The 23,239-nt window shown below is 43.9% G+C and overlaps 1 protein-coding gene across 4 annotated transcripts in view; it reads right to left on the reverse strand.

Moving 5' to 3' along the window:
• The window catches only part of PRKN (parkin RBR E3 ubiquitin protein ligase), a 1,287,790-nt gene that overhangs the window by 15,838 nt on the left and 1,248,713 nt on the right, over positions 1–23,239 (reverse strand). For 2 of the 4 annotated variants that reach the window (XM_045865855.1, XM_045865854.1), the window contains exons 11-12: positions 10,243–10,360; positions 2,956–5,276 (exon numbers count right to left, since the gene is read on the reverse strand). In XM_045865855.1, the coding sequence (XP_045721811.1) occupies positions 5,164–5,276; positions 10,243–10,360 (231 nt within the window). In that variant the 3' untranslated portion in view covers positions 2,956–5,163. Of the gene's footprint in view, positions 1–2,955; positions 5,277–10,242; positions 10,361–23,239 lie in introns of those variants that run through there. The other 2 variants (XM_064598332.1, XM_045865856.3) reach the window with 1 other exon arrangement.

The raw sequence follows: 23,239 nt of genomic DNA on the forward strand, positions 1-23,239 counted from the left end.
TGACCTGAGCCGAAGGCAGTCGCTTAACCAACTGAGCCACCCAGGCGCCCTAAACTCCTTTTTCCTTAACATTATACTGCAAATGTTTTTTCAGGCTGCATACTACTTTTCATATCCAGACTGTTTAGTGACTCCATACAAAAAACACACTTTAGAATTAGATCTGAAAGCTTAAAGGATACACTTGTTAACTTAATTAGTATATATATAGGAGACCACGATGAGGTCCTGGAAACTGTCAATGTAGAAATCTATTGACATAGGTAGATGCTCATCCTATGTTTTCAAATGGAAATATGTAAGATGCAAAATAATTATTTCTAGATGGTGGTTTTTCTTCTTTCTTTTCACCTTCTTTATTTTCTGTAACAAGCATATAATAATGGAATAACTATTTTACAATAAAAATAAACACATAAGGAAAACTTTCCAGGGAAAGAATACTGAGTGGAGATTTGATGCTGAATAGCATCGTTCAAAAATGCCACCTAAGTCCCTCTGAGGTTGGAATTAAAAATCCAGGAATCGTGGATGAAACAAACCATCTACAGAAAGGAAACACAGGGGAGTGAGCTTCTGCTGGTACAGCTGCAGAGCCTCGGAACAGCCAGGGTACAGGTGAGCTCACTGGGGCAGCGAGAGCGAGGAGGGTAATGCAGTCATAACAGGAGTTTAAAAGTACAGTCCTCTGGCCATATAGCTCAGAAACTCTTTGAGATAAGGTTACCTGATCTGAGACCAGGGGTTCCTATCCTGTGTCAGAGGTACATTTGTAATGGAAAATGATACATCTGTCCAGGGGTCACTCGTCCACACATGGAGCTAAGTCACTGAGCGCTGAGTCTAGGCTCAGCAAGGATGCTTTCCATTGTAGTTTGATTTTCCGTGGAGATTTGCTCAGAATTCCAAAACGCAGTATATATATGTGTATATATACACATATATGTAGGCAAGTAAATAATAATAAATATAAATAAATATAAGACATATATATTTGGTTCCTGGCACACAGCTCCCAAAGTTTTGGATTCTCTGGAGTGATGAATATCTTTTGCATGCTAATGAGTTATCTGTGGTTGCGGGGGGCGGGGGGGCGGTCCCAGGTAGCTTTAGGCTGGGGGCTGCTTGCCAGAAAAACCAAGGCATGATTAGAGGGCTGGAACTTGCAGCCCCAGTCCCTAACCATCTCCAGAAGGCTGCAGATGGAGTTAATTACTAATGGCCAGTGATATTCTCAATCATGCTTACTTAATGAAAACTCTGTAGAAACCCCTAAACAAGGGGTTTCAGAGAGCTTCCCAGTTGTTGCTAAGCTCTGCACACTCACCCAATCCCACCCCATCCCTGCCCATGCACCTCTCTATTCGGGCGATCCTTGAGTTTGGATTCTTTATCACAAGCCAGTAATAGTAAGTAAAGCACTCTCCTGATATTTGTGAGTCTTCTAGCGAGGTACTGAGCCTGAGGAGGGGGTCATGGGGACCCCAGATTCATAGCCAGTCAATGAGAAGTATAGCTGGCAACCGAGGACTTGGGCCATGTGTGACGTGGAGGTGGTCTGGTGAAACTGAGCTCTTACCTGTGGGGCCTGACAATCCAGGTAGTGTAAGAATCGAATTGACTTGTAGGACACCCCGTTGCTGTGTGGAGAAGTGGAGAATTTGCTGGTATTGGGAAAAACACCACACAGCTCTGATGTGGGAAGTCATGTGGCCCTGGGAACATTCAGGAAGGACCTTCAGTTGAAGGCCAGGATGGGGAGAGAAGGGTTTCTGGGGGAGCTGGTTAAATGGAGATCTGAGGCCGGCCAGCCAAAGCGGGGAGGAGAGGGTGTGAAGAGAGGTTGGAAAGATTCTAGGCAGATGGAAAAGCGTGTGTGAAGATCAGGACATGAGCTTCTCATTGTAAATATACATTTAAATTGATGTTCTAGGTTTTGTACTTTGTTCTCTTATGCGTTGGACTCATGTGAGTCTGTCTTCTGGGGTCCAGTTACCTCTGATGCTAACAAAGTTGATTCAGTCTACACATCAGATGATGAGATCCAGGAACACTGTGGGCCCACCAAGATAGAGCCATGCATCTGTGTGCCAAATGTCTTCCCGGAAAATACTTCTCATCTTTTTTTTTGCATGATTATCCAAACTGCAGAGAAAACTTTTAAATATTTGTGGTTGGACAGTTTATTCACAGCAGGTAACTGGAAGATGGGTTCAGTGTTGTTTTGAAATAGGGCTTTCTTTTAAAAACCGACATTGATACTCTCCATGGCACTAGGAATGGCCTAGCAAGGATGGTGGTGGGCGCACGTAACACCACCCAACCAACAATGCTGGCTTTTCTCCACACCTGCTGTTTCTTTTCAAATAAGCATCCCACATCTGTGCTTATTCATTTCTATTCACAATATCAGGTCTCTAATTTACACCCTGGAGATGAGTGTCAATACCAGGGCCATCACTCCTAGAAACTTCATGTTTCTTCAGAGCATTTCCTGTGGTGCTTGGCACCAACGGGCCCTCATGGTGTGCGGCTTGCCTAATATATGTATAGGAACTCTCCAAGAATGTTCCATTCCAGATTACTCAAACACAGGCTCATTGTTACTCATTCCAGCCACTGCAAGAGTTCTCAAGAAATGCAATATCACCACACCCACGAAGAGAGCAATGCAGTCACTGAGCTTTTCTGAAACAATACACAGAGAATGCTTGTGGTTTTTCCTGACTCAATCTTCTGTTTTAAACATTTACTAGAAAAGTTTGCTGATACAGCAGGAAAGTCACCGTTAGATTTTAAATGGATGGTTTGCTTTTTAGATAAAAACGGCCATTGCCTAGCCAGGCGATCCCTTCTGGCCCAGAGGGAGGCTCCTGGAGCGAGGTGTCCTGGGCTGCCCTCCCAACACCCCAGCATTTACCGAAAATCTATCTTCAGAGATGGACTCAAAAGCTCTATTGATGCTTTTTATTGATAATTCTAGTACAACCTTAGACATTGTCAAATATTCCTTTACAAGCTTCAGAGAAAAATAAGATTCTTCTGCAAAGATTTTATTTCTATGCTTTTGATATATTCACATTCAGTTACACATTTCATGTTCAAGCATGTTCCTTTATAGTGGTTTGTGATTTCCCATTCCTTTACAGAGGCTGTTTTTCCCCTTTAACTTGTCTCAGTATTCTATTCTGGAGGAAAAAAAAAAAAGACCACCACCAGGAAAGGAGCAAAGCCCTAGAAACTTCTCCCGTGCCTGAACCCATGAGAGCAAACCCTGTTCGGGCTTCACACACCCAACACAGCACGCAGATTTGGAAGGAAGCAATCAGGACAGCATCACTAAACCCAAGAGCTATAGTGGATATAAAATACTGGCTGCTCCACACGACAGAGGGAGCCGTCTGATTTGTCCTGCTGGGTCAGTGTGAGAAGCTACTTGCCGGGATTGTCCGTAACGCGCCCTCACTGATACCAGCCCCTGGGACATGCGGGCTCATGCCTAGTGACCTTCCTTTTGCTCACGTTTACAGATATTGGCTCTCCGTTCCCTCGCCAGGATCTTTAAGGCTTCGTGACCTGAGTCTGGCAGTTTTGGGGTCATGTTGGGAGGTTGGATTTTCTGAGAGAGTGAAGCCAAATGAGGCTGATTAATGACACTGTGGTTGCCACACTCCATCTTGTCCCAGGACTGGCCTCTGAGGGGAAAAAAAGGGCGCTCAGGCAGGACGGTCCCTGGGAGGATGGGTAGGGACAGAAGGACAGATGTCCTTGGGAAATATTCTGAGGTCATTCCCTTTCTCCCCCAGCAAGGATTTCTGGTGCTATGTCTACAAAGAAAGGCCCTGAGAAGACGGATAATGAGAATCAAAGACAGTGGTTATACCTTTTCGTCTGTTCACTGTGCTATAGGAAATGAGGTCTGCCGCATTTGGTGTAAACACATCTCTTTTTGATGTGTTGTGAATGCCTCAAAAAAAAAAAAAAAGAAAAGAAAACTTGATAAACACTCCATTTAGATCCACGTCAACATGAGGAAATCTTCTGGTGTGACTCTATTGTCCTAGAGAAGAGCTCTCCTTGGAGTAACCCATTCGGGGGTCCGAGCCCCTGGAGCATGCAGCTGGGGGACCGGGCAGGTGCAGAAAGAGCATAAACCTTTCTGGTACATAATCGGTCTTGGTTCTATTTTGTTATCCCTGGAAATGCTCCTTCTTTAAAGATTTCTGCCTTAACACCCTGCACTTTTGTTAACATTGAGAATCATTATAAAGCCATTTCTAAACATGTCTCCTCTACAGGCACCTTACCCATTAAGTTTACAGTGAAGCCAAATGTACTAGCTTATTCCCCAAGCTGCAAAGTGAATGTTTAAAATCAAATTACAGACTTCGTAATATTTTCAGAAAAACAATTTCTTCCTAAGGTCTCAAATAATTAAATGGAAGGAAAAGTACATGCAGTTTTGATTTCTTTCCTATAATGTCAACATTCAACATTCAAATTAACTTTCATAATTTCTCACTAGTTGACAAGCTAATGTATGCATAGTTGATATTCCATCCATGCGATATATAAAGGTAGAATTCTTAGGGATAAACACAGAGTTTGACTATTGCCTGTGGTTCTTTGCGAATAGATGCTCTCTGATAATTTAAATAAAAGCACTGCTCTTAAAGTGGAGAATATAGTTCTCAGAACCCACTGTCGGCCAACTTAGAGAGAACCACCGACAATAGTCCCTTCGAACTATTTCCTCACCAATGGCTTCTTCCCAATCTTTGCTGAAGGTACGAAGCAGGAAATTAAACCTGAGAAATCTCTCTCTGCGTACTTAAACCCAGCGTGCCTTGAATTCCCGCGAAAATGACAATCCATACAAAAGGTGGATGCGCCTCCTCTGTGCTCCGCGGTCTGCCTACTGCTGAGGCCTGAGAATACTTCTTGTTGTTTTTCGAGGGCACAAAGAAAGGGATCCCAGGAGCTTCTCCTGTAACTTTGTTTTTGTGGCTTTGGAAGGAGCTTGAGCGGTGCTGTGTGTGTGTGTGTGTGTGTGTGCGCGTGCATGCGTGAGAGAGAGAGAGTTTGGAGAAAGCAGGGAATGGCGGGACCCTTTGTACGTTTCCAAGTTGGACGGCGCCCACTCGCCCACTCGCGGGGCTGAGGCTACACATCGAACCAGTGGTCTCCCATGCAGGCGCGGTTCCACTCACAGCTGCAGGTCCAGCACCACTCCAGCCCGCACTGCGGCTGTGGGCACTTCATGTGCATGCATCCTCCTGCGGGCAGACAAAGGACACAGGCAAACACCCGGAGAACACTCCGTCCCGCACCCACACACTGCTCCAGAAATGACTTTCTAAGGGGATGTCACAAGCCATCCAAGGGCATTCTGAAGTTAGGACGTTCATTCATTAAGAAAGGAGTGAGGGTGAGGGACGCCACTCCCATCTAGGACAAATTTTATTTATAAATCTGAGTTTATTTACTTCTCCTGAAATGGGATTTAGAGACAAATGCTTTGTGTTTCACAGATGGGGTCAATTCCTTATTGAAATGTATATTGTTTAATGTCTTAAAGAGACGTTAATATACTTGATTCCTTAACATATAACCTATAATATTACTTGACTTGGCAAAATTTATGAAAAAGGAGGTGGGGAAGCAGTATTAAAAGTATTTAATGGAGGGGCACCTGGGTGGCTCAGTCGTTAAGCGCCTGCCTTCGGCTCAGGTCATGATCCCAGGGTCCTGGGATCAAGTCCCGCATCGGGCTCCCTGCTCAGCGGGAAGCCTGCTTTTCCCTCTCCCACTCCCCCTGCTTGTGTTCCCTCTCTTGCCATGTCTCTCTCTGTCAAATAAATAAATGAAATCTTTAAAAAAATAAAATAAAATAAGTATTAAATGGAGAATGCATTCTTTAATGCTACTGAAATTGTATTTAAGATGGGAGAAACTAGGTACTCTACATGGATGACCTCATTACTCCTCAAAAGCACCGAGTGAGTAGGAGTGTTACTCCGCCGTAGAATTTTCTCAAGGTCAGGTAATTCCAACTGGCAATGCCTGAGATGTACCCAGGGTCTGTTCTTTCATGGAACAGGGCATTTGCAGCATGAGATGAACGGTCCCTTATTCCGGGACTTATTTTAGAATTCCTCCCCCTCCTGCATTTGTGCAATTCATTTTTTTATTTGCTTCTGGGGCTCAGACATCGAGTCCGCAGTGGAGTGCAGAGGAAGTTACTTATATGAAGTTAGACGCAGAGAATAGTTTCTGACTGGATTTCCTAGATAATTCAGGCAAAAGCAGTTCTTTACTTCAATCTGACATAACACTGGATGTGTTCTGTTATTCAATTTTACCAATTATCTTGTTAAGTCATTTTTTCTTGCCAAATTTTCCAGGTAATCGCTTCCATACTGTCTTATTTTTTATTATTAGAAATATGGCATGAGAACTTCCACTGATTTAAAATATTTATGAATATGTAACTAAAGGAATTTGTTGTGGGATAATTTAAGGGCATTTAAAATCCCCTACTTTGCTACTTCTAAATTATAAATATGCAGAAAACAAAGGGAAAACTCACCTATGATACTTTTATCTTAATATTTCCCATTTAGGATTACACAATTCCAGGACTGTATAATTTTCAATACATATTTAATGATTATATGCTTATGATGTAAATAATATAATGTCCTCCTACAATACCCAAATCCTCAAAAATACTAACATTGCAAATAACATTTTATTATAGAAACTAGAATCACGATGGCCCCATAGAATAAGAAGAAAGGAATTAGGAAGAGAGAATATTTATGTTATTAACTTTCTTATAACTTTCCTGTGCTAAACAGATGCAAGGCAATATGCTAGCTCCCATAATATGGAGAAGCACCAGGGACTCTGATTCTAAAAGCTCTGCCAACGTAAACATAAATGTGAGTGAGAAGCTGCTGACAACTTCACTGGACTTTGTGGGCTTTAAATGAAGAAAACATGGCTTCCCTCCTAGAGAATTCTGTCCACTGGCTGATGTGCCTATGCCTATCAGCCCCGTGGCTGGGGCCAGCGACTCTTCCATTAGATTTAATGAGGGAGTAGAAGTTCCTGAAGGACCTGAAGGGAGATTTAACTGGCAACAGGCACTTGTTGATCAGAAAATGGAAACAGAATCTCATCTGTCTGAGGTGGAAGGGAAGGGAGACGCTTTCCCAGACTGACGATGGCAGGAGGGAGCAGCGAGGCTTAGTCTGTGTTTGAAATGGGAATGAGCCTCACGTTTCTTTGTGGCTTTGCTGTGGGAAGAAGTCCTTTCTGGTTTTCAGATGACCATGATGACACAGGCCATGAATTTACTTTGAGAATGAGATCATGCAACCAGCTTTTCTTGCCCGTAGAGCTCACATTTGTCTCTGTTGTATGCTTTAAAAACAGTTTAGATTAATAATAGCTTATTATTAATAAGCTTAAAGTTTCAGCTTTTCTGTTCATGGGTTAAAAATCTATCGGTGAAAAATCAGGGCTTTCCATTTAGAGTAAATCCTGGTATTTCAAAGAAATCGGGAATCAGGGGGCGCCTGGGTGGTTCAGTCAGTTAAGCAGTTCAGCGTCTGCCTTCCGCTCAGGTCATGACCCCAGGGTCCCAGGATCGAGTCCCAGATCGGGCTCCCTGCTCAGCGGCATGTCTGCTTCTCCTTCTCCCTCTGCTTGTGCTCTCTCTCTTTCTCTCTCAGATAAATAAAGTCTGAAAAAATATATCTGTTTACGTGTTATCCCCTTTACTAGCTACTTTTTAATTCAAGGAGTATTGGTCAGGTGCTCTTCTGGGCCCAGGGGAGAGACAGGCAAGGTTCCTGCCCTTCGGTAATAGCAAAATGGTCTCTTACTATTGAATGTGCATTCTTGAAATCCGTGTGAGCTGGGGCACTGGCCCGTGTTTATCAGCACTGCACACCCTGCCTGGTGAAAGTTCTTTGCCTCTTCTCTGACTTCCAGTTGCCTCCGCAGCACCCGCCCGGGGCAGTGAGGACCGCGAGTTCTTGCCCTGGTTCCACTGACGTCCTCTCTTCCGAGCGGATGCCAGCCCACCTTCCAGGTGCAGTCCAGCGCACAGAGGAACGCGAGGACTCACGGCGCACGTTTATTTTATTTCCAGGACACCATGGTCTCTGAGCCAGGGACTTGGCCTGAGCGGAGCCCATTCCTGCTGCCCTGGGCTGCGTCGGCGCTCTCTTGTTTGCATTGATGCAGACCTTCTGGAGGACACAACTGAGCAAAGGAGGCTTGCGGGCCCCTCCTGAGCCTGCCGGTTGCACTCCCCGGCGAGCCATCGGTTCGCAGCCCACCGCGCAGGTGCAGCGAAGGCTCCATGAGGACAACGTGGGAAGAGGTGTACCTGGGGCTCCGTTGTGTTTCTCACCCGCGACAACATCGCCGCCAGCTCACACGAGCACGCGCGTCTCACGCGTAGAACGGGCTCCGGGCTCCGGGCTGTGATGGCTCTGCGCTGGTTGGCACATTCCGGATGGATGGCAGCAGGTGCCCCACTGGTTGGTGCGAGGTATCAGATCACCGTGAACGGGGCAGCCCAAAGCCGAACTCTGAGCACAGACTAGCGCTGCAGAGCACGGAGGATGCATGCTGACCACCTGCAGGCCCCGCGACCTCGGTGCCGGGACCCGGTGCCGGCATCCCAGCCCAGGGAGCTCAAGGGGAGAGGAGAAACTGAAGCCACAAGCGTGGACGCACCATCGTGGAGCTGGGGGGGCCTCCCTCCGTGTCCTTCAGTGGATTAATTACAGGGGCTACTTGTCCATTAGGACAGGAGTGGGAAGGACGGTCCTTCCATCTGCAAGCTCCCCCATGTGTCCCCATAGCCACGGTGGCCTCCAGTGTTTACTGAGTGTGTGTGTGTGTGGGGGGGGGTACACCAGCCCTTCCTGGGCGGTGATGTCTTGGGTTTGGAGTGCCGTTAAGAAGAGAGCCGTTCTGGGCGCCTGGGTGGCTCAGTTGGTTAAGCAACTGCCTTCGGCTCAGGTCATGATCCTGGAGTCCCTGGATCGAGTCCCGCATCGGGCTCCCTGCTCAGCGGGGGGTCTGCTTCCCCCTCTGACCCTCCCCCCTCTCATGTGCTCTCTCTCTCAAATAAATAAATAAAATCTTAAAAAAAAAAAAAAAAGAAGAGAGCCGTTCAAATATGGATCCCGCGTTTCTAAGCCTGTTCACCCACACAAAGCAGGGCCTACAGGTGGGCTCCTAAAACACTGACTGCAGTTAATGTCCGTTAATCCAGAGGCATCTCCAAATGGTCACTTTACATTCTTAAAATTTAGAGAGTGGTTAGTAAAAGGCTAAAGGAATAGGTGTACTGAGAAACATAGGCATGTAAAGGATATTTTAATGAAGCAGGCAAGCGTCATAATAATATAAGGCACTAAATCTCCCACAGCAAGGATGGAGAAACCAAAGCCCCAAGTGCATGCTGGTGTTCAAAGGTATATAAATGGGTGTGATAGGGGAAAAAAAAAAAAAAAGAATTTCATGGCCAAAAAATTTGGGAACCAGGTAATTAAACAAAATTAAACAGATTTCTTTACAAAAGGAATTATGAATTGCTAATGTAGATTGTGAATATATTGTGATTTCTGTGAGTGTTAGATGATCTGATATTTATAGGGAACTTAGGATAAGCATCCAGTATATGCTCAATACAAGTTAATTATTTGTGTTGTTGTTACTACCCAAGAGGGACGTCCAACAGGAGTCACCTGGTAACCCTTTCCCTACTGAGTAACTCTGGATAGCAGAATACTGAGAAACATTCGGCTGGGAAGTTTCCCTAATATCTATATTTTCGGCTACACCAGTGGACAACTTACCAGATACAAAGTGTCTAACACTGTTAATAACTACTACTAATAAGGGCAGTTAGTGGTTATTGATTGTCTAAGCCAGGCACTTGGCTGAGTATCCGCCATGCACGACATCTCACGGTTCTACTGTTGTGAGGCAGCTTCTGTTTTCATCTCTACTTGAGAGAGGAGGATCTCAGGCTTAGGCAGTTAAAAAACTTAACCTGGGAGAGCTGAGATTTGCATTCTGGCCAATGGCTCTAAATTCCCTGAGTGCTGAGCTCCTCAGTTACACATCCTCCTAGAGTTCCTAGAGTAACCACACAGCTCGTGCTCTCCAAGGAGAGCTCACCAAATCCTCACTTTTTCCGTAGCCCAGACTCACCATTTTTTTCAACAGGCACATGGCAACGGGGACAAGGCTTGGTGGTTTTCTTGATTGTTTCTTTGGAGGCCTCTTCCCACCGAGCTTGCTCCGCAGCCTTCTCATCAACTCTGTAAGCCTGCAGAATAAAGACAGAAAGAGTTGAAACTCAGATCTTTATTTTGGGGTTGACGTGTAGGTTCTTTTGAGACACTGGTCCAAGAAATTCTTAGCACTGGGAGTGCCTTCAGGCAAGAAGCTCAAACATAAACTCACCTGATGAGTGGTGGACAAGGCCTGACATGCACCGGACACGTGGCCTTTGCTTACAAGTTGAGGAAACATGGCTTGATTTTATAGTGCGAGATCCTTTTTTTGGTTGTTTTGAATAATTGTGATGAAGAGCGTCTATCAGGTGTGAAACATGCAGGCAAGTGATAAAGACCCTACGGACTCTTCTTCCTTCGATGCTTCGTCAGGGGAGTGTACTAGTGTTTCCTTCACATCGAGGATTAGGTCGGTTCAACAGTTGCCCAAAGCTGGTAAGTGGGACGTTTCAAGGTTCTTCTACTTCTTGTTATCCTTCATCCTCCCACCTGGAGAATGGGGCACTCCAAGTGTTGTCACAGAAGGGACAGGATCCAGAAGAAGAGAACGAAGTTGACATGAGCCAGAAGGCAGAGGGCGTTGGGAAGAGCCAGGGGTGAAGACTGTGGGTCCGGGGACAGCTGCCTGGGCTCCAACCCCAGCCCCGTCCAGGTGGGGGACTGTAAGACCCTCTGTCACCTCTCTGAAAGTTCTCATCTCTTAGATGGAAATAAATAGTGCCTAGTGCATTGGGGGCAGCAGGGGTTGAGTGAATTTCTTGAAAGGCTTGGAACTAGTATCTGATGCCCGTTGTTAAGTGATCATATGAATTACCTCAGGATCTATCACATGGCAAGCTCTCAGAAATGTTTGCTAATATTATTATTGTTACAGAACTGAGTTATTCCTGACTCTTAGCACGAAGAGGAGGAGAGGTTTCATGCAACCACATAGATATTCATTCTGCTCCTGTCTAATCACTCAGACCCTGCAATCTCTTAAGCTTACTTCAGTATTGAATGACATGGGCAGAAAAAGAATGGTATATTTTTGGATTCAGTACAAAAAAATTGTAGTCTAGGTCTATATTTAAATATGTTCCAACATGTTAATCCAAACAGAATCCTTCCATTTTGGCCTCTAGAGTAGTCAAAGAAAATTTTTTTCTTCTGTGCTTTAAAATTAATACGAGCATGCAAGTCATTTTATTAACTTGTAATGACTATTTAAAAACATCTCCAGAGCTATTTTTATGTTAAGAAACTACTAAAAGTACTCAGATAACATAAAATGCTCTAATACTCTGATATTACTCTAAAAATAATAATGATAATACTTTAGAAATTTATAACATCATTTTTTACACTTTGACTTCTATTATTTCAGTTGCTCCTCCCAATAACCTAGAGAAAATGGTGGGGTTTCTAATAAGATACCAAACTTATTTTACAAATGAGGCCTCTGAGTAACTAATAAAGGTCAAGTGCCAGGTTCAGAATGCTTACATTGGATATGGCAGCATCAGTGCCTATTAAATGTAAAAATTTGGAAAACCTGGGGGCGGCTGGGTGGCTCAGTCGGTTAAACCTCTGCCTCTGGTTCAGGTCATGATCCCAGGGTCCTGGGATCGAGTCCTGCATGAGGCTCCCTGCTCAGCAGGGAGTCGTCTTCTCTCTCTTCCCCTCCCTCTGCTCGTGTGCGCACGCGCTCTCTTTCTCTCTCAAAAAAAATTTGGAAAACCTGAAGGATGGAAACCCAAACCAAAGATGCTCACATACAGGTTTCTAACGCATAGCATTGTGCTTTGAGAATCAAACTCTGCCCAGCACCATCGTGCTTAGCAGGTTTTCTAAGGGATGAGAGTGATAACAGCTATAGTAAGTAGTCATCGTCTGGTCACCCCAGGGCAGGGAGGTCCCTAGGGAAGGTGCCGAATATGGTGAGCAGAATCCTCCACCCTGCGTATGCATCCAACTTTTAGCATTTCACTATCAGATTCTAAATACTTTTAAAATGTTAAAGTTTTTCAGTCTCAGTAAAGACACTAAAAGCAAAGGCAACAAAAGCAAAAATAAACAGGTGGGAGTCCTTCAAATTAAAAAGCTTCTGCACAGCAAAGGAAACCATCAGCAACCTGAAGAGGCAACTTGCTGAATGGGAGAAGATATTTGCAAATCTTTTTTTTTTTTTTTTAAGATTTTATTTATTTATTTGACAGAGAGAGACATAGTGAGAGAGGGAATACAAGCAGGGGGAGAGGGAGAGGGAGAAGCAGGCTTCCCGTGGAGCAGGGAGCCCGATGCGGGGCTTGATCCCAGGACCCTGGGATCCTGACCTGAGCCAAAGGCAGACGCTTAACGCCTGAGCCACCCAGGCACCCCGATATTTGCAAATCTTTTATCTGTCAAGAGGTGAATATCCAAAATATATATAGAACTCAGATAATTCAATAGGAATAAAACCAAGCAATCTGATTTAAAAAAAAAATGGGCAGAGGATCTGAATAGACATTTTTCCAAAGAAGGCCTACAAATGGCCTACAGGTACATAAAAAGGTGTTCCACATCTCTCGTCATCAGGGAAATGCAAATCAAAGCCACGATGAGCTATCTCCTCACACCTGTTAGAATGGCTGTCCCAAAAAGACAAGAGAACAGATGTTGGCAGATGTGGAGAAAAGGGAGCTCTTGTGCACTGTTGGTGGGAACGTAAATTGGCCCAGACGCTGTGGAAAACAGTATCCTGCCCTTTGTGCCCTTTGTGACGGCACGGATAGACCTTGAGGGCATTATGCCAAATGAAGTAAGTCAGAGAGAAAGACAAATACTATATGATCTCACTTATATGCAGAATCTAAACCTGAACCCACAGATAGGGAACAGACTGATGGTGGCCAGAGGTGGGTTTGGGGAATGAAAGTAGTTAACTATACTGTAGTGTATATTTGGAAGTTGCAAAGAGAGTAGACCCTAAAAGTTCTTATGAGAAGGAAAAAGTTTGTATCTCTGTATGGTGATGGATGTTAACTAAACTTATGGTAATCATTTCACTACATATATATATATATATTATCATAATGTTGTACATCTAAAGCTAATATGTTACATATCAATTATATCTCAAAAAGAGAACAGTGTATTATGATGCAAATAACTGTGTTTACCTATTTTTTAATTTTAATTCCAATATAGTTAACATATAGTGTCATATTAGTTTCAGGTGTGCAGTATAGTGATTCGACACTTCCATCCACCACCCGGTGCTCATCATGACATAAATCACTGTGTTTATACCTCACTTGCAGTATTAAGTGGTTTTTATTGTGATTAGTGTTTATATTTCTGTTATTTCCAATGGAAAGTGAATTTGTCCAGAGCCAAGATAACGTCTGCGTCCTCACATCTCCAGGGTCTGGCACAGTGCCCGGTACCCAGGCGGTGCTCAGTGGGCACTCAGGATGTTACAGCTCAGTGAACGAAGAAATGACACAACCCACAGACATAAACATGATAATCACCTGGGAATAAGACCCCAAGAACCAGGTGGGGCAATGGGGTGCATCCTGATGGTGGTTCTTGCGGTGAAGAAGCAAATTTCTTTCTGTTAAAGAAATCCCATTCACAAAAAAGACTTCCTTTATAACTCAGAGGGTGTCCTCTGATTTGTTAATACTTTGTTAGGATGTAATGGAGTAAGTTTAATGCCTGAGAACAACCATAGGTATGAGAACTTCCTTTGGCCCCAGGACAATTTACAGGCCATTCGTGGCTGAGAGTGCAGTGTGATAAAGCTGTGGTTAATGAGAGGGGCTGCAAGATTTAGTAAGTAGGTCTGGATCTTAAGTACACATCTTCCAATCAGCTCAGCTCAGATTCACGTGTGGGCCTAATCCTCAGTGATACACAGCAAATACATCCCCCAACCATACGTTCCAAGGTTTTCTTTTTAAGGTCCAGGAGCTTGTAAGTGTAAAGCGAGGCTTTAAAATTGTTTACTGGGGCATCTAGATCAGAGACATATATACTTTACTTACTAAAAACTAATTTCAAAATGTTGCTTTTCAGCAATATGGCACATTATACACTGAGTGCAATATCTCCCTGGTCTCCACATCTAAAAATGATGGATGAAATATGGAAGAAAAGTCTTTGCTTAATGCATGGCTAATCTGGTAGAAAAGGAAAGGAAATCCCTGATGGCTAGAACAAGAAAGAGAAAATCCTCCTGGTGAAGGGAGGGAGGAATCTGGGGCTTGTGATGGGGCTAGTTTCCTGGTCTCAGGCTGCCCAGAGTCTGGCTTTTTACAGGCCCCAAGAGTACAGACAGAGAAAACCTGGGCCAGAGCAGGTGGAAGTGGAATCAAATTTTCCCATTACATATAGACAACCTAGACTCCTGAGGGGTGACCTCCTCAGCTGATCCCAGAAGAGAGAATTGATAAAGAATTAATAAAGCTTTGTGCTGGTTTCAGCCTTATGGTGAGGCAGGTTGGGCAGACAAAGCCTCTCTGAGAATTCCTAACCACTAAGCCTCATACACAAGGTTTTGTGAAAAGAATTCATACTACTGATTAGCTGAATAAAAAGAACCTGAGCTAGGAAGTTAATCTGAAATATTCTGGATACTCTGGTAGCATAGCCAGGAACCTGGCTGAAGCAAAACTATTTTCTATACAGTAACGCACTTTAAAAACCCAAACTTCAAAAAAAAAAAAAAAAATACACGCAAATAAAATTCCAAAGAGCCCGAGATCACAATAAAAAAAGTTACCTAGAACGGGAGCTATACAAGCTATCATGAGTGAAAGTGGCAGAAATACAAAACTGAAGAATCCGACCAGCAGTAGATATTGGAATGATCAGATACGGAGTACAAAGTAAGTATGTTTGATATGCTCAAAGAAATAAAAGTATGAGAAATTTGGTAAAGGCATAAGAGATTATTATAATTAACCAGGCAGATTTGAAAAAGAAACCTATTTCTTTGCTTTTTTGCATTTTTTTGAACACAAAGAAACCAATGATTAAAATTAGAAACTCAGTTGATGGATTACATAGCAAATTAGATACAAATGATGGGAGAATTTGTGAACTGGAAGATGAAGCTGGAGAAATTACACAAACTGCAGATCAGAGAGCGAACAGTAAAAAATATGAAAAGGAGAGTAAGGGTTAGTGGGGACAGAGCAAGAAGGTACAACACTTCTCTAGAGTTCTAGACCAAGATAATAGACAGCATGCAGGAGAAACAGTACTGAAGACAGAGGGGCAAAGAAAACAGATTAACTACAAAGAGGTTACAATTATTCTGATGGCAGATTTCTTAACCCATGGATGCTAACAGACAGTAGTATAATATCCACAAAGTACTAAAAGCGTACCATTCTACTTAGAATGACATATAAGTAAAAATAATTTCCAAAATAAGTATTAATAAAAACACTTTCAGACATAAGATACAGAGTATTTCTCATCAACAGACCTTCACTAAAGGAACAACCAAATAGGATAAAGTCCAAAGGAAGACCTGAGTCACAAGAAGAAACTGTGAGAAAAGGAAATGGTTCTGTGTGGGTAAATCAAAGCAAATATTGACTATATAAAACTATCAAAATCATGTTCACTTTACTGGTTTAAAAATATCAAGGTAGAACTAAAATGCTAGATAAGAATTGCATACAAGTAAAAGAATTCAGTGGCTTCTAGGTGCTTATATTATTTAGGCTGAGGGTCACTGACTTTGTTACATTAAAACATATTTAAATTTCCAGTGTAATCATTAAAAAAAGAGAAAGTATTTTGCTTCTAAACAAGGAAGAAATAGAATTAATGGAAAAAGCAAAAAATCAAAAAGAAGGCAAGAAATGGAAATATAGCAATATAGAAAGCTATAGAAAATATAAAGTGGCAGAAATGACTGCAAAGAGCTCAGTATTCATAGTAGGTGTGAAGTGGACTGTAATCTAGAGAAAGGGTTGGTAAAGGATGGCCCATGGGCCAAATCTGGTTTGCCATTATGCTGTAAATAAAGTTTTATCAGAACAGTCATGTTCGTTCATTTAACTCAGCTTCAGGCAGCTGCAGGACTGAGGATTTGTTTCTTGGCTGGCTGTCAACTGGGGGTCATTCTCAGCTTCTAGAGGCTGCCTGCATTCCCTGGCTCTTGGCTCCCTTCATCAACAATCTCGCAAAGATGGAGGAGGAGTCCTTCTTATGCTTGAATCTCTCCTGCCTCTTCTTCCACCCCATCTCTCTGACTTTATCTGGGAAAGTTTCCCTTCTTTTGAGGGCTCATGCAATTAGATGGGACCCAGTTGCATCATCTAGGAATCACCCCCTTATCACATTTGCAAAGTCCCTTCTGCCAGGTAAGGTACCATATTCCTAGGGGCCAGGAAGTAGGGTGCAGGCATCTATCTATTAAGGGCCATTATTGGACCTACCATACCTGCCCCTGGTCTAGAGTGGGGTTCCTAACTTTTCTTTTTGTACCATGGTTCCCTTTGGCAGTCTTGGGACTTCTCAGAATGTTTTAAATTGCAAAATATAAAATTCAAAGAACACCAACTATCTTGAAATATCGTTATTAAATAATAGATTTTTTTGGCATAGTACTGTATGTGCTGTGTTGTTAGCAGGATCTAGTGGTTGATGTAAAATTACCATTATTTTGAGGTTGTGATGAACATAAGTGATGTTTTAGGGTATCTGCAACAACTGTAACTTGATATGAAAACGTAAGTAACTTCTATTGGATTGAGTCACAGGTAGCTAAAATTACTCTAGTTTATGGTCAGTGTTCATAATTAAAGGAAATATTGAACTTTAGTAAGGAGTTAATGGAAATACAAGGCAATTTTTCCCATCTAGGTTAATGGACCCCTGAATTCTATTCATGAACTCTTGCATCTCAGATTCAGAGTCCCTGCTCCAGGAGATAGGTGGTTACAAGGACGTCTACAGCATCCTGGCTGTAACAGCAAGAAATTATAAACAACCCATGTATTCATCTACAGTTCGCTGGAAATATAAATTGTGGCATATTTATAACCATGAAATACCACACAGTCTTCAAAATGAACGGACTCAGGAATACACATCAGCACACTGAGTGTCATAAAACAACAAAAACATAATGTTGAAGGAATATAAAGCAAGTTGCAAAAACTACATACAATATTATTTCTTTTATATAAAGTTGAAACAAATTTGTGATAAAAAATATTGGTGCTTTTAAATAACACTCATTAGATAGCAAGATAACATAAAGGCATGTTAAAAATCTAAACACATACAGAAGGTGATTCATATACAGGGTGGGGCAGTGGTCACGTTGGGCACAAGGGAGGCAGGCTGGTTAAGGGCTCATGGCCAAATGTCAGAGGTCAACGTGAAGCTCTGTTTCTTATGGTGGGCGGGGTGCACGTGTGTTCATTTTATTTCTCGGAAATCATTATTCCTTAAATTGTGTGGGCTTAAAATACTGCGTTATAATATATTATGTATGTACATATATAATGTGTTTAATTTTCATATTCAAACCCAAATGTTAATTTAAATATGTATGTGGAAATTACAGTAAAATAAGTTTCTAATTTTCTCATTTTTGCTACCACTATATGATTGCAATCACTATTTAAAGGTATATTTCAAAAATCTCATTTCAAAATGTACATATTCATTAATAAAATTTTGAGAGATGAAGAAAAGGATTAAAGAATGATAAAAATCATCTGCAGTCCCTCACCAGATATAATCACTGTCTACATTTTTATGCATATATTTTCAGTCTTTTAAAAATTTTACATATACTATACATATTATCTTTTATAGCCCATTTTTCCTTTAAAATACATCATGAACCTTTCCCCATATCATTTGTAGATGTATGTGTGTGTGTGTGTGTGTGTGTGTGTGTGTAGAATTTTAGTTTTCATTATTTTCCAGGGTCTGAATGCATCCAGTTTCCTCAATCACAAAATGTGGGTGGCTCCTTATCAGTCTAAACAACCTTGAGATATATGTTCTTATAGAGGAGTCTGTACTTCTCATGAGGATTGCTCAGCAGAATTCCCCTGGGTGGAAGTTTCTGCCTCTGGACATGTGCATATATAAATGTTTGACATGTTGCCAAAATAAAAGCATTTTCAGTGGTACCTGGGTGGCTCAGTCTGTTAAGCGTCAGCGTTCTGCTCAGGTCACGATCTTGTGGTCCTGGATCGAGCCCCGAACCAGGCTCCCTGCTCAGCTGGGAGTCTGCTTCTACCTCTCCTTCTGCCTCTCTGCAACCCCCCAACTCGTGCACACACACATACTCTCTCTCAAATAAATAAAATATTTAAAAATAAAAAAGCATTTTCAGCTGGGTGAATAACATGTTTATTTTGATAAAGGATCTTATGCTCCGCCCAAGAAAAAGATTCAGAGAGTAACTTCAAGAAGCCTCAGAGACTATCAATAGCACATTATTGAAGGATAATTAAGAACCAGAAAACTGGGGCGCCTGGGTGGCTCAGTTGGTTAAGTGACTGCCTTCGGCTCAGGTCATGATCCCAGGGTCCTGGGATCGAGCCCCGCATCGGGCTCCCTGCTCTGTGGGGAGCCTGCTTCTCCCTCTCCCACTCCCCCTGCTTGTGTTCCCTCTCTCGCTGTGTCTCTCTCTGTCAAATAAATAAATAAAATCTTAAAAAAAAAAAAAGAACCAGAAAACTGGATTTATACTGATATGCTTGATCTTTCGGAGAAGGATAAAAATTATGGCATGCGAAGAGAAATAATTTCCTCTCAAAATACCAGTTTTCTCTGTTTTCTTTTCTGATCCCCAGAGCATGGAGAATAAGAACGGGTGCGTGGGACTTGAAGTCCAGCAGGTATGCACAAGAACTGCTCCCAAAGGGCTGTGCACCCAGCATCCCCATCCCCTTGGGATAGGGTACTGCAAACTCCACACCTGGAAGGAGTAACCAAATACTTCTTGTGTAACCATTTGCACACTAGAGTGAATGGAGATGGATCCGCCAGTCGGCCTGCGGTATCTCCTCGGAGTGGGAGGTAGCTAAGGAGGTTTTGATTCATGGTACAAGAGGGGAAAGGAACATGCTAGAGCAGCAATTTCTGTTTTCACCTTCAAGGTTTTGCTTTGTCAGCATTTCCTTTCCAGACTCTGGGTTTTGAAGACTTTTGCGTAATGGGAGAAAGCACACCTCTTCTTTATTTTAAATGCGTGGACAGTTTCTACAGCATTAGAAACACCGAAACTTCTATTACTCATTCGAGGGGCCAGTCAGGATCTGGAGCCTTAGGTGGCACCTCCTGGGCCAAGCATGGGCTGCTGCAAAGGGACCCTGCACTTTCCCAGGATGCTGAGGGGGAGAAGGGCCCTAGGCAGGCCAATGGGCGGGATGCGGTACCGAGAGGGGTGGGGGGAGGGGGCCCAGAGGACAAACTTCTCCTATTGATAGGATGACCATGCGTCCTGGTTTGCCTTGTGTCTGTGACATTATTTTATTCTGAGGCTTTGACCTGTGGGGCCTCACGGACACCGGAGGGACTGCCCCTCCCAGGGCTAGCTAATCCCCCGAGACAGTAAACAACTCCAGCATGCCCTTCACATGCGAACCAACTAATGCAAAGCCCGCACCCGCACCCCCAGCTACCTCCTCTAACGGGCTCTCGCACTCCTGGCCACCATTCCCCTGTCCTAATCACACCTGGGCCAGGTACCAGACAACTAGGGACAGCTCCTGTAGCCCAGAGCCCAGTGAAATTGTTCAAACCAGCTGATCCAAAGCCTGTTCGCCCTGCCTCACCCATTCCTTCCCATGGAAACCACAGTAAAGGTTCTTGCCCATGTTTTCCCTGCTCCCTCTGCCTCCTGACCAGCCCCGGTGTTCCCCTCCAGCCCCCGAGTGGCCCTGTAGGGTGTCACCGGACCCTCCTCTTGGGATCTGGATCTGGGAGGAACACACTATCTTTCTCATGGCAGTCACTTCCTAATCTGCTGGGCTTCAGACACCTGAGGAAAAAAACCCTATCCTTTAAAACACCTAGGATAAAACTGGTCTATATCTATTGTCCTAGCGAAATTATAAAATGCCCTTCTGTCTCCGAAGTATCCTGGCTGGGATGATAGGTCATTGGGTGTTGTGCTCATTAACCATCTAATCTAGGGTTTCCTCTGCCAGCAGCAGGGCTGGTGTCCTGAACTCTGACTGATACACAGCGAGTGCTCAGTGAAGGCTCATTGGCTGGCTGACGCTTCCCTCCGTGGAGGATCACCATATGTTTTCTGGTTGCTGTAACTCCCTACTTCCTGTCCACTCTCGTTATTGGGGAGCAAGGCCTACTATATTGTATCTGGAGGTGAAGAACAAGAAAGACAAAATGGGCTGGCCAAGGAGCAGGGCTGAGAGAATGTGAGAAAAGAGAACCCTAGTCCCTAGAACTAGGAACCTAGTTCTAGGCTCTGTCTGTGAGGGGTGCATCTGTGACACCAATCAGCTCAAGAAGATGGCTAGATTATCATCACACTTTATAAATTTAGGGGGTGATATAGTAAATCTCTCAATTCATAGAGGCTAGTGATCAACCCCAACCACATACAAACATACACACGATTTTGTTACAAACTCTGGATACCAAATCTGATCAATAAGAAGAGAGTTTAACAAACTGATAAAATGTCAAGTTATGGCTTTAGTGCTTCATGGTTCAATATTTAGGTGTCGGGGCTGCATGACCCATGAGATTAAATTTCAGACAAGTCAGGGGAGAGAATGAGTAATAAGTCATTCTATCTGAAATAATAACATCAGGTGTAATCCCACAGGGATGCAAAGGTGAAAAGAGGAAGTCACAAGCTCTGTGGCTTCAGACCTAACATTCAGAGCAGACACATTTAACACAGGCTAATGAAAATGCCGCCCAACATGCATCCCTGAGCATCCTTTTCCCAGTACCTAGGGCTGGCTGAGCTCATAACGGGCACTCCAAACCACTGGACGGACTGACCCAGTGACTACACCACTCGGCGGCAAGGGTCATTGGAAAACCGGGCTTCTGGTCTTGGAATGTGAAAATCCAGTGGGGTGATAAGACGCAAGCAGTGATATGCCCCTTTACGAGAGCAGCTGGTGTTTAGGAGCGATACCAGGGAAGAATACATGAGTCTCTTGGAATAGGGCGCACGGAGGACTCTGGAAGGGTGGAGAAGACTCAATGGAAGTGACTATCCAAGCAGGTGCTTTCACAAGTGATGGGCAGAATTTGAATAAATAAAGAGGGGCATAATGGGGCCACGTTAGACAGAGGGAATGGCCTGACTACATACTAGGGGTGTGACAAATGTTATATAAACCATCATGGTGAACAGAGCAGGAAACGAAGGAAGACACCTGTTCAGGAGGGCTCCAGGTGTCATGTGCAAACCAGCGAGAGAGTCAGAGAAGCCTGCAGTGTTAGGGGACACAGACATTATTTTACAGGTGAAACACAGAAAGTTGTAGGCATACTGCAAACGGTCTTAAACAGGTAGTTTTTATTATAATAAGAGGTGCCATTTATTGAGAACCTACTGTGTGCCAAACACACCATATCTATCACCTTTAATCCTTGCAATAACCCCACACATGATATAATGCAAATGCTATCTGTCCTCTTGCAGATGAAGAAAATGAGCCTCGAGAGGTTGTATCACCTCCCCAAGGAGATATAGCTGGAAAGACAGACATAAATCTGTTTGCTTCCTAAGCCTCCATGCTCCCACTGCAGTGTGGTCCTTCAGGAGCCAATGTGGAGCCACAGACAGATCTGGAGCATGGGGAGGGCTTTCGGTCTGAAGCCTGGAGCAGCATGGGGGCAGGCTCTCACTGACACTGGCTAGTCCCCCTGCACTAGAGTGGGGACACTTATCAAATTAAGGAGTGATGCATGGGAAGGAGATGTGGTATGGGGAAAGGATGTGCTACTGGCCCACGGTGTCCAGTCCCTGGCTGGGCAGCCCGGTGGAGAAATCCCCGCGGCAGCTGGAGGTGTGGGGACCCGAAGTGGGGGTCGAGAGACCTCAGTGCCCACTCGGCAGACAGATGCCTGAAGCTACGGAGGTGCTTTAGGAGCACATGTGAGACAAGACGCCAAGGACACGGTGGTGGAAATGCCCACGTGTAATCATCATCAGGGTGGTGGAAATGCCCACGTGAGACAGGAGGAGAAAGCCTGGGGCAGGAGAAATCCCCCAGCACCTCAGGAACAAGGCAGAATGGTGACTGTGTGAAATGCTTTTTAGTTTCATGGCGAGAGGAGAAGAAGAGAGGAGAGAAGACTGCCTGACACTCAGCCAACTGTCTCCTGGGAGAGGTAACTCTGACTACCTGCTGACCACTGATTAGGGCCCAGATGTTTTAGAGCCTTGGAAAATTAGAAGTTAGCTCGTAGAAAATTGCTAAGGTATGATTTTTTTTTTTTTTTTTTTTTGGTGGCAGAGGTTATTGCCTTCCCCGCCCCTACCCCCGGCCCCCAGGCATTAAGCAGTTCTGTGCATAACTAAGAAACCATATTGCAGAATCCTTTCCCAATAAATGATATGGCATTGCACTCCTCAAATGCTCATGGAAGCAGCCCTCTTGTCCTTTGGCTGGTTTTCCCCCTGAGTCTATGAATACGACTTCAGTGTGGGCTAACACAAAACCGTGTCTAGAAACTGTTTGGTGACAACTGTGAGGGGGTGGGTTTGCAGACTGCAGTGTGCAGGTGCAGAGGGAGGGCAAGCTGGCTACTCCAGCATCTTGGAGCCAGGAGGGCCAGGGTTTGAGGAAGAAATGGTGATAATGTTGCTCTTACATTAGGAAGGGTGCTCTCTGTGTCAGGGGCTTTATGGCCATCTTTGATTTAGCAACTGCAGTTTCCCTGAAAGGCGGGTTTGGTTATCGATTGTT

Source organism: Mirounga angustirostris, unplaced genomic scaffold (assembly GCF_029215605.1).
Source record: "Mirounga angustirostris isolate CCGP_5_RB_7025 unplaced genomic scaffold, mMirAng1.0.hap1 SCAF_8, whole genome shotgun sequence".
NCBI lineage: Eukaryota > Metazoa > Chordata > Mammalia > Carnivora > Phocidae > Mirounga > Mirounga angustirostris.